The sequence below is a fragment of the Sinohyriopsis cumingii genome, chromosome 11, assembly GCF_028554795.1.
Source record: "Sinohyriopsis cumingii isolate HCF-2022 chromosome 11, ASM2855479v2, whole genome shotgun sequence".
NCBI classification, from domain to species: Eukaryota; Metazoa; Mollusca; class Bivalvia; order Unionida; family Unionidae; genus Sinohyriopsis; species Sinohyriopsis cumingii.
In genome coordinates, this window is record NC_142971.1 from 55,282,541 (window position 1) to 55,295,760 (window position 13,220).

The following is a 13,220-nucleotide window of genomic DNA, read 5'->3' on the forward strand; positions in this document are numbered from 1 at the left end:
CATGTCAGCATAAGCAAAGAAAAATCATGCTGAAAGTTATTACATGTATTGTATAATACTTGATGTTTCAAAAGTCACAAAAGAAAATGAAATGAAAAAAGAAAACGTCATTGGGCACGTTATTTAATCTGAATATTGTACGATATTTACACCCACATATGAATAAATATTCCGTCTGCATTACTTACACATTTATCGTTATGATAGCTTTGTAAGTTCCTCTGAATACATTAAAACACTGTGTTCCATTTTTTTTTTTTTAAAAAATTTTGGTTTAAAATATTCAGCATTACAAATCAGCTGACATATCGAATTCATGTTAGAATTTTCTTATCAAACTTGTGTTATAACTTTTTTAACTCGTGTTATAAACAAACTATTAGCCTTGCGAAAGTAACCGAGAAAGAAGAATATATCAACATATGAAAAATGCAAATTGTTGAGATTGTTTTCGTTAAAGTTATATAGCCAAAAATAGGCAATAAATGTTTAAAATTGGAGAGCAAAGTGAAATGTTCCTACAAATGTATCTGAAATTATGGATAATGAATCTATATTATCAGAAATGGACAGTGTATTTAATTTAATTATTTGATATCATTTAAGTATGGAAAGTAAATATTATTTAATTGTCTGATATAATGTAAGTATGGACACTGAATTTAATTACCTGATTTAATGTCTATAATTATTCTCCTAGTATGAACAAGATGTTTGACATATATAATGTATTCATTGGTTTAACCATAATGATCTGTAGTACAGCTAAGTTTCCTTCCTTTGTTGACTTTATGTTCTGCTAACAAAGTGTAGAACTGGTGAACTATCCGGAACTATAAAATTTTTGTGGGCATGCGCATTGGAGCTAAGGGAGGTAATTTTTGACGCTACGCTCAGTAACTCCGTTGCAACCATGAAACCCCATATACAGGGACATGATTATGATATCAGGTTCTGATTTCAGTGAATTTACTCTGAAAAAGGAGATGATCTGTTGCAAACCTTAAGAACAGGCAAAGATCAAATATCATTTGTGGTTGTGTTAATAATCAAGGTGGTGATTTTGGAATAATAATTTTGCAGTATTTCCAAAATTGATTTCTGAAAAGTCTGGATGAATTTGTGAACCAAAAGGTGAAATGAAAATTAGTTTCTTTTCTGTTTACAAAGTTTGGTATTTGGTTTTTGAGCATACAAAGTTTGGTATCTGGTTTTTGAGCATACAAAGTTTGGTATTTGGTTTGTGAGTGCATAAAGTTTGGTATTTAGTTTGTGAGTGTACAAAGTTTGGTATTTGGTTTGTGAGTGTACAAAGTGTGGTATTTGGGCCTACATGACATTTGGAATTAGATGGATTAGTGGAGTGTTTAGTATTATACTGAGGAGACAATTTTGTTCATGTAAGAGTGATGGACTGTTTGCCTCAATATACAGGCTTTCTGAATGAAAGTTTTATATACACCCTAACAAGTCTAAGTCCCTGATTGTGTATCCGTTTAAGCATCTGGAGGCTAGATCTTCTGGGTGATCCATGAATAATCAAGCTGTAATCAAATTTAGATCAAACCCATGACCTGTAGAACTGGTGTAAGAGTCTGATCCACTCACCAATCCAAATTGGCTGTGACTTGTATTTAAAAAAATTCTTAGTTTTGCCACACGAGGATAAATCTGCAGCGAATAAAAAAAGGTCATCTGATGGATGTTGCTAAAATACTGCATGTGAATTTGGTGAACTGAAAGTAAAATAAACATCAACAAGTATACTTGAAATGGACCATGCTTTATTACAGAATGAAAGATGATACATTTGTATCCTTAATATCTAAGAAGGAACACAGAACTAACTTCCCCATTAATAATTGGTTTCATACTTTTATATGAACCACTAATTAGTTTTAATGATATGAATTTGAACTGTCCAATGCCCAGGCATTAACATTAATACAGGAATACATATAAAAGTAAAGGAAATTAACATTAATATAACTTGATCATTTGATATATCTGGAGTATTATTCGATTCTTTTCAGCATAAGATACTTCATATCTTTTTCTAAAAACAAATATTTCAGCAATTTTTAAATTACTTTTCTTAAAAATAAATTCCATAAATAGATAAGAAAGGTAAAATGATTTCCAATATTTTACAAATGCAACTAAGACTTTGTACCACTTCTGCATATTCTGCACAACTTTTTGTGTAGTTAAAGGCATTCAAGCATGAAGAAAAAGGAACATCAAACAATTACTAATTTGCCATAATCAGGATTAGGTCAGTTCCAAATAATGTATTCAGCACAACAAATGAATTTACTGTGCAGGCTGACATGCTTCCCCACTCAAACTGAGCATATATGATTCCAATTACGAACTATAAAATGCTGTAAATTTGTATGAATTTTTTACATTCTAGTTTGATTATAACCTTTAAGAAAAATCTGCATCAATAATAGTATTCACATATAACAATAACACTTAATCACCAAATAAAAGTTCAATCTACAGTAGATTCATCTATGCATTTCTACTTTTTGGTTATTAAATCACAGGACTATTAACACAGTCAAGTTTTTATCTCTCCATGCATAATAAGCAACTAAAATGACAGAAAACTTAATACTAGTAATACAACTATTATCATTTAAAACTTTAACATGCACCAATTATGATAACAACACTGTTGGGTGATATATGTTATGATAGACTTTTATTGACTGTGACATGATAACAACACTGTTGTCTCATATATGCCATAACAGGCTTGTGACATGATAACAACACTGTTGTCTCATATATGCCATAACAGGCTTTTATTTACTGTGACATGAAAACAACACTGTTGTCTCACATATGCCATAACAGGCTTTTATTGACTGTGACATGATAACAATATTGTTGTCTCATATATGCCATAACAGGCTTTTATTGACTGTGACATGATAACAACACTGTTGGGTGATATATGTTATAACAGGCTTTTACTGACTGTGACATGATAACAACACTGTTGGGTGATATATGCTATAACAGGCTTTTATTAACTGTGACATGATAACAACACTTTTGCCATTACATCCTCCCATGAAACAGCTCTACTACCAAAAGCTATTTATCTTATCAAATATAAATTGCTTCCCTCTGAAACTATGATCCATGAATTTTTCTACTTTTTATGTAATGCCAAAACACAACCATGAAAAATAAAATAAAAATATTAATACTCCAAATCACAATAACATAGATTGATGATTACTTGATTAATCACAATTACCAAAATTGTCCCTGTTACTCACTAATTAGCTCATGATAAACCAAAAGAATCCATGTCATTCAAACACAAATTTGCTTATAATTACCAAAAGAACCCGTGTCAGTCATCAACAAAGTTGCTCAATATCACCCACTAAGGTCCTCTTGATTACCAAAAGAATCCATTCAGTCATCAGCCAAGTTGCACAAGATTACTAAAAGAATCCATGTAAAGCACCCACTAATTTGCTCATAATAACCAAAAGAATCCCTTCAGTCACCCAATAAATTGCTCATGGTAACCAGAAGGACCCTGTCAGTCACCAATAAAGTTGCTCATGATTACCAAAAGAATCCATGTAAATCAATAAGTTGTTAATTACCAGAAGAATCCATGTCAATCACCCACTAATTTACTCATGATTACCAGACAAATACATGTCAATCACCCACTAAGTTGCTCAAGATTAACAAAAGAATATGTCAATCACCCACTAAATTGCTCATGATTACCAGAAGAATTCATGTAAATTACCCACTAAATTACTCTTGATTACCAGAAGAATACATGTCTATCACCCACTAAATTGCTCATGAATACCAGATTAAAGCACCAATGCCATCTAACAATTTATGTGATCTCAGCTTTTTACGATGATGTCATATTGTCCTATGCAACATTATCTCACATTGTAGCTCCTAATATATATGTACACCATTTTAAATGTAATACACAAACTATACACTTAAAACTATTTATTGTCTGGGTAAACTTTGTGCATCTGAAGCTCTTCCTAATAAGCATGCAAAAACATAATGTTTCCATCATATGTACATGCTAGAATAGCTAGTCCCCTTTAAATATTTTGGGAATTTTCCAATAAGATGGTTCATTCTCTCTCCCAATATGGTTTCGCTACATAAAACACACTAAGATCAAATTTTTATACTAACTGAACCAGTAAAGTTATGGGATAATGGAAACATGAAAGAGTATGTGACAGCTTCCACACACAGTTATAGACATATATAGATATACACCTAATTATTTTAGCCGTGCACATAAACACAATCAGACAGTAGAAAGTTGGATCAACATCAGTTTTTTTTCAAGAAAGAAAGGATGCCTATTCTAAACTCTTCATTTTTAAAGTGGGTGAGAACCATTTACCATGAAACTGGTTTATATCCCATGTTATCCTTTACAAACATTTCCTTGTAAGATGTCATCTGTTATCCTTTACAAACAAGTCTCCTATAAGATGTCACATGTAATCCCTTACAAACATGTCCTTTATAAGATGTCATCTTATCCTCACAAACATGTCCCTTTTAAGATGATAACTGCTAAGACAAGTATTTATGTACAATCTGATATCATCCTCAAGGTTCAAAGCTGATATTATCCTTGAGGTTCAAATCTGATATCATCCTCAAGGTTCAAAGCTGATATTATCCTTGAGGTTCAAATCTGATATCATCCTCAAGGTTCAAAGCTGATATTATCCTTGAGGTTCAAATCTGATATCATCATTGAGGTTCAAAGCTGTAAAAGATTCAAGCAACATTATGCCATCACTGTTTGGGATAAAGTCAACTCCAAAATGCAATCAAAAGATAAACAAAAGAAAACAAAAAACCAGTTCATATGATGGGCTGGAGTGTCACAATTCATGTGACAAGGGTGTCACTTTTGTCAGCAGCTAGATGCTAAAAAATGAAGTCTATGTCACAAATTACTTAAAGGAAACAATTCTGAGTCAATTATTAAGATTTAAAAATGTATATATTCAAAAATATATTTCCCAAATAAAATCATGATCACCAACATAATAATTCCATAAACTGACAAAATTCCAATAAATTTATTTCCTCCCAATTGTGCTTGCTTCAAATTTATTCTCAGCCATGAATAACTACAAGATGCGTCTTTTCTAAAACTACACAGCCTATATCACAGATAATAAGCTACTGAATAAAAATAAATGTCACATGTGGCATTAAACTACAGACATAATCTTCAGAAAATAAATAAAATAAAATTATCTAATTAATAACAATAGTTAAACAATGCATAAACTAGACATAAAATATGTATACTGAGACAAAACAAATTATTGAAATTTAACATAATATTGCACTAACATAATATTGCACAAAGAGAAATGTTAAATAATATACCACAAAACAAAAAGATCTCTAAAATATAAAATTATTACAGATTAAAACAGATTGAAGGCTATCTTTTGAATATAAATATCAAGTAATTTTTTCAGACTTTATTGACATTGCAGGAAAAATACTGATGAAGAACTTTTTGATGAAGGCTGTTCCAGTAAAATATACATGTGACCCTGGATGGCACATTTTAATGTAGAATTGTCACCCATAAATGCATTTATAACTTTGTATTGTTTTCATATAAACTCTTTGGGTAATCTGAATACCCTAGCATATCATTTTTTTAAAGTGCCTTCCCTGGGAACCATGTATGTTTAAATGGAATAGCTATAATTGGATTTGACTTTTCCTAATCCACTGTGGCTCTGTGATCAGAATATTTGTATCTGATTTTTTAACATAACTATTTTTTGACTATATACTATAGTTTGATAAAACATTCATGCAGTTTTTAAATAATATCCACATTCATAGAGAAGAGTCAAAAGACATCACAGTATGATTCTTACACTCAGTATCCTTAAAATAAAACATATTTAATAAACCTTGGTGTTACAAATAATCAACCTCCATAATGCGGTTCCACTGGTATCAAAAGATGATTATTTTCAAAGTGTAAATCTTAGACATTTCCATAATTACTTATAACCATGCATAAACAACACAATGGAAAAATTAATTTACGTAAAAATAATAAATCCTACAAAAATGACAATTTCTTTAAATTTCATGAAACTACTGCTAATGATTATAATACATAATATTAATTCAGCATGCATTAATTATAATTATTATATGCTCATTTTTTCCCCCGTTAACTTTACATTGTCAGAATTGTTCAACATTACCTGATACTGAACTCGCGCCACAATACACATACAGCATTCACGTGCATAAAGGAACTACTTTCTATTGTAAATAAACAATGGACACAGACGCCAGCACTTTTGATTTTGTACACAAATCATTTACACTCGCGTAAGAGGCTCTTTATGTTGCGGTTGTTTAAATTTGCTTCTGAATGAACTAAAACAGATGTTTCGTGGACTGCCACATACCAGCTGCTTTGGCACATTCCGCATTGATACAATGTTATGGATTTAGGCTAGCTACATTATATAACAGACGCAAGATAATGTCCTTACAAATAACATACAATTGGCAAGTCACATACTCTCTTCTTTAGCTGGTGATAAGAATGGCAAAATAAAATATACTTACAGTTTTACATCCTGAATTTCCTCAAAATGTATTTTCTTAATTTATGCAAATCTGAATTACATGAGCCATGTCATAGGTTTTCAATCTGTATTATACATTTCGAAATTGTGCTGTAATTTCGATGATAAGTGCAACTGCATCCTCCTTACTGCACTTTTTAAAATGAAATAAGCATTAAATTCCATAGCATCTTTTTGATAATTGCAAATGAAAGACTTCATATTTTTTCCCACATTATGATTTCAAACATTCAATGACAGAAACAGAAACACATTTGCAGATGTCAACACACTTCTCCCTATCTTATTAAATCTCATATATTTCATGTGGAATCGTCACATACAAATCCAGTCAATAATCATGAAATTTCCTAGAATTGAGAAAATTACAAAAATCTATTCATTCCAGATCAAATGGAAAAGTTGTTGCTATGTACATTCATTCACAATACGACTCCAAATTTCAATTTTAACTAGACATGCCATTTTCTTTTGAAAGTTATGTCAAGCGCGCGACTAAGTTCAAATTTATCTAGGCGGAGTTATGTGCGCAGTAATAATGTTGATTTGTGTAATGATGAATATGCGCTTGTGTATTTAGTTTGGAATGCGGCATACATTCATTTACATTGTTTCTTGTAGTGTATTGTGTTTAGGTAGAATAAAAAAATAAGCATATAATAAAAAGGTTACTGCCTTTGTATGGGAAAATATGAACTCGTTCTGTCAGAAGGATATACTGCACTCCCAAGGTCGTGCAGTATTCCATCCCAAAACTCTTTCATATTTTCCCATACAAATGCAGTAACCTATAAGTATTTTGAAACACAAGTCCTATCAATCAAATTTTGCTTTTTTTTTGACAAAGTAAAGCTTAACACATTCATCTAAATATTTGTATCTAAGTAAGCACTTTTCTTGTTCACTCATTATCCTCCATTCTAACCAATTATCTCTTAGTGTGCTCTTAGGGATATAATACCATGAGTCCCTCAAAGATAATGATGTTCAATTGACTGAAATGAATTTAAAAATATTCAAGATATGATCAATTTTTCTTTTTTTAATTTCCAAGTGTTGAAACTGTCTCTAGGTTATTCAGGTAAAATGTACTTAAGACCCACGGAAGACACTTATTATTTGAAGTGGTCATCTATACATGCAATTTAGAATTTTGTATCAGCTTCATAAGAACTCTTGAGTTATCAGAGTACCCTGGCATACATCTTTAAAAACTGACTTCCTTGGGTACCATGTATGTTTAAATGAAACAGCCCTCTGATATTTTTAGGCAATAACAAGCTTTTCAAATCAGTCACTAGCAGTCATAATGGCTCTATGAACCCACCATTTACTATAAGAACTGAAAAAACATGTTGACTTTCCATTCAGGATGAGTTGCCATAATTTTCAAGATGGCTACTATGGTGGCCATATTGGATGTCACACTGACACCATTCTTTTATCACAAGAAATCTTTTAGTGAAAACCACATCCTGATACAACTTTTTATTCAGATGGCATAGCAATGACAAGATTTTCGAGATGGACACTGCTGCACTCATTACTGGATACCAAAGTGGAACCAGTTTCATTTAAGACTAACTAGATGTCATAAGAAATCTTCTGGTAAAAATCCCATGTTAATAAGACCATCCATTCAAGAAGAGTAGCATACATATTTTTTTGAAATGGCCACTGTAGCAATCTTACTGGCTGCTCAAGCATCCATTATCAATTAGGTCCAACGAGACATCAAATGAAGTCTTCTGGTGAAAATCCCATGTCAATATGATTTTCCATTCATATGTTATGAAACAACTGTTTAAAGTTTAAAGTTTACTCTGGTCTTTGAACCTTCATCCACATCTGAAGGTACATTAGCATCATCGGTTCAATGTTAAAAGACCTTTATGTCAGGATGCACTGGGTCAAAGTTTTAGCTGTGTAAACATTCTTCCATCAATAGTAATATCTGCCGTAATTGAAAACTTTTTGTCAAGTCTAACCAAAATTTCTTGATCAAATTATGAGATGTCATTTAAAGGTTTTTCTATTTTTAGTAATGGAAGTCCTATTTGATGTAAGCTAAGCAAAAATTTCAACAAATATGAAAGACTTTCATGGAAAGATTTTTGATATCAAGTATGGTCAAATGTTGCTGAACAGTTTCTTGTTTTAGTAATGGTGCCACAGTGAATGATGGATTAACATCCATTACACAAATCAAAAAATCCTTGATAAAAGAACTCTTCCTCTAAAAGTCTGCAAACAGGTTAGCATTTCTTAAATAAAGTTTTTAAGTAACAATTGTGAACAGATGATATACAAAGAATGTGTAATTACAGTATCTTAATGAATGTGTAATTACAGTATCCTAAAGAATGTGTAATTATAGTATCCCAAAGAAAGTGTAATTACAGTATCCTAAAGAATGTGTAATTATAGTATCCCAAAGAATGTGTAATTACAGTATCCCAAAGAATGTGTAATTACAGTATCCTAAAGAATGTGTAATTATAGTATCCCAAAGAATGTGTAATTACAGTATCCCAAAGAATGTGTAATTACAGTATCCTAAAGAATGTGTATTTACAGTATCCTAAAGAATGTGTAATTACAGTATCCTAAAGAATGTGCAATTACAGTATCCCAACGAATGTGTAATTACAGTATCCTGTAATGAATTAACTTCAATAAGAATATCACAAATCAGCACATACACTCTATTTCACAATCTGATTAAAAATTGAGATCTACTTATAATAAGCATACCTGATCGGCACTGATATGACATCGTGTTTTGCTGACTTTCTGATAAGCCAAGCAAGTTACAACTGGCAATGTGTGATGTAATGATAAAACACAAAAAAATTAAAGGCGATGTTTTATCTGCTAGGCAACTAGAAAGAAGTGGACCAAGAGTTCCAAAGATCACCAGAACATAGAATATCAGTACCCGTCCAATCTCTGCTATGTTGGCAAGCTTGGTATTAACAAAATTACTGGACTTATACTTGGACTTCTCAGCATCACTTAGCACTGTGACTATGATAGAAATGCTAAGTGATCCAATCAAAATAAAAATTGATGATGAAATGGTGGTTCTTTCTTTCTGTTGCTGTGGCAGTCTTGATTATGATGCACCTGAAAGACATAATAATAAATGCCTCAAAGTCTGAACAATTAATTTACCTATTTACACATTTAAAAATGCTTATCCTCGTGCATGTTTTACATAAACAATAATCTCAAAGCTTTGATTAATGCAAATGGGCTTGAGGTCATGAGTTCAATATATAGGACTTGATGTTGCTAGTTTAATATAAAGGGCATGATATTACTAGTTTAATATGTAGGGCTTCATGTTACTAGTTTAATATACAGGGCTTGATGTTACTAGTTCAATATGCAGGACCTGATGTTACTAGTTTAATATATAGGGCTTGATGTTACTACAGTAGTCCCCCTCTTGAACGGCCCCTCTGACCAGCGGCCACCCGCTCCTTACGGCCAGAATTCGTTGGCACCGACAAGTTTGTGTTCAAAAGTACCCCTCGCGAAAGGCCACCCGGCTAACGAGACCAGCGGCCAGCATATTAGTGCAATAATATAAAATTTACCCCTCACAAGTGGCCGCATTTTATTTGAATATGTATCCAGAGCCAGTATTTTATTCATAACGTGTGTTAAGTAATCCGATTTCTGTTTCGCCGATGTCAGCTTTTCGTTACTGAAAGACGTGTTGAGTAAAGTACATTTACCACTAAGGTTAATATTATATCATTTATGCCTCACGAGAAGCCAAATTTATTCCATAAAAACTGAGAAAGACTCAAATTTTAATCCATACAAAAGGGTACAAACATGTAATCCAATTAGCCTTACTGCTGTGTTATCATAAGATATCCGGTTTAGTCACTGATAATTTTTAAAATTACAATTATTGAACAGTAGTAACAGCTGAGAAGTGGCAGTTTCGATGTACAATACACAAGTCAGCAGGAAAATGGTTTCATAGCCTTTATGGCTTCCCTTAGTAAGATGTTCAGCTTGTTCACTTTGATAATTACTGGCTATTACTACTGACAATAATTCTCAAATTACAAATCCTAACAGCCGCGAGGTCAAATCTGTGTGATGTTAATGGTACATATCGAAGCCATTTTGGCTTCTATCACTTAGTGTAAAGAAATGTATAAAAACAATAGGGTACCAGACTGCAACTAACAAATCACGTGACAAGATCACTTCCTTTAAAAACACGCGGCAATTTGTTTAGATGCATACAAAATTGTTTTATCAGTATTGTAGTTGGCAACATAAATAGTTTACTGCAAAAAGATCAGCATGTCATTGAGGAAAATAAAAATTCTCAGTTTAGAGGAGAAAGTGAAAGTAATTCAACTGACCAGGGGATGGGTCGTCGAAGATCCTTGCAGAAAACTAATGTCAGGAAGACTCTGATAAACAATATCGTGAAAGATAATGAAACAATTCTGCAGAAGTGGGAAGGTGAAATGGACGGAGAAAGGAAGATTGTTTCCTGATTTGAATGACAAGAAAAAGCAACAATTTTGTCAGTTGAATTGGGATATGATGACTTCACCGCAAGTAACGGATGGTTGCACAGATTTCAAGTGCGACACAATATTAAGTGTTCTGTCCTTAGTGGAGAATCAGCTGATGTTAATAATGAAGTTGTCAAAGACTGGAACAAAAGACTTAACGATATATGCAGGGGATATGACAGCAAGGATATTTTGATTGTGATGAGAATGGTTTGTTTTTTTAGACTGTTACCAACAAAGTGACAGATGATGTGAACTGTAACATAATTATAAAGACAGTTTTAAAACTATATCAATGGTTATTCATAGCTTTCTTTTGAAAATGATGACACAGTTTGTTTTACATTTATTTCACATCATGCATATGATTTTTTAATGAAAATATTAAATATTTAAAATTAAATATACTTGTGACTTTCTTCATATGTATTTACTATTCACATTTGTCATCCCCCTCTAGAACAGCCACCCGCATTATAAGGCCACTTCCCTGCTGCATTAGGGGTGGCCTTATAAGAGGGGGACTACTGTAGTTCAATATGTAGGGCTTGATGTTACTAGTTCAATATGTAGGACATGATGTTACTAGTTCAATATGTAGGACTTGATGTTACTAGTTTAATATGCAGGGCTTGATGTTACTAGTTTAATATGTAGGGCTTGATGTTACTAGTTCAATATGCAGGACCTGATGTTACTAGTTTAATATGTAGGACTTGATATTACTAGTTTAATATGTTGGTTCTTGATCTTACTAGTTTAATATGTAGGGCTTGATGTTACTAGTTCAATAAGCAGGACATGATGTTACTAGTTCAATATGCAGGACCTGATGTTACTAGTTTAATATGTAGGGCTTGATGTTACTAGTTTAACATGGAGGGCTTGACGTTACTAGTTTAATATATAGGGCTTGAAGTTACTAGCTTAAGATGTAGGGCTTGATGTTACTAGTTTAATATATAGGGCTTGATATTACTAGTTTAATATATAGGGCTTGATGTTACTAGTTTAATATGTAGGGCTTGATATTACTAGTTTAATATGTAGGGCTTGATGTTACTAGTTTAATATGTAGGGCTTGATGTTATGAGTTTAATATATAGGGCTTGATGTTACCAGTTTAATTTGTAGGGCTTGATATTACTAGTTTAATATGTTGGGCTTGATGTTACTAATTTAATATATAGGGCTTGATGTTACTACTTTAATATATAGGGCTTGATGTTACTAGTTCAATATGCAGGACCTGATGCTACTAGTTCAATATGTAGTGCTTGATGTTACTAGTTTAATATCTAGGGCTTGATATTACTAGTTTAATATGTAGGACCTGATGTTACCAGTTTAATATGTAGGGCTTGATGTTGCCAGTTTAATATGTAGGGCTTGATGTTACTAGTTTAATATGTAGGGCTTGATATTACTAGTTTAATATGTAGGACCTGATGTTACCAGTTTAATATGTAGGGCTTGATGTTGCCAGTTTAATATGTAGGGCTTGATGTTACTAGTTTAATATGTAGGGCTTGATGTTACCAGTTTAATATGTAGGGCTTGATGTTAGTAGTTTAATATGCAGGACCTGATGTTACTAGCACAATATGCAGGACCTGATGTTACTAGTACAATATGCAGGACCTGATGTTAATAGTTCAATACGCAGGACCTAATGTTACTAGTTTAACATGTAGGGCTTGATGTTACTAGTTTAATATGTAGGGCTTGATGTTACTAGTTTAATATGTAGGGCTTGATGTTACTAGTTCAATATGCAGGACCTGATGTTAATAGTTTAATATGTAGGGCTTGATGTTACTAGTTTAATATTGTTATGACTGTTTCCTATGGTTCTTTCAGTCAAAACATATTCTGGGTTCACCTGGTACTGGCTTGAGGTGAAATGAATGTAGCATTTTGATTGTGGTGTTTGTACTGATATTTCTGTACAATAAAAAGCTAGAATGACAGAGGAGATTATAGAGAAGAATGAAGA

At 32.4% G+C, this 13,220-nt stretch overlaps 1 protein-coding gene across 4 annotated transcripts in view; it reads right to left on the bottom strand.

Annotated features, from left to right (window-relative positions):
* Positions 1-1,767: 1,767 nt before the first annotated feature.
* The window catches only part of LOC149788486 (uncharacterized), a 73,900-nt gene continuing 62,447 nt past the window's right edge, over positions 1,768-13,220 (bottom strand). For all 4 annotated transcript variants that reach the window (XM_089974478.1, XM_089974480.1, XM_089974477.1 and 1 more), the window contains one exon: positions 1,768-9,800. Coding sequence is in view for 1 of the 4 variants with exons in the window: in XM_089974480.1 (XP_089830606.1) it covers positions 9,790-9,800 (11 nt within the window). In the remaining 3 variants the exon portion in view is untranslated. The remainder of the gene's footprint in view (positions 9,801-13,220) is intronic.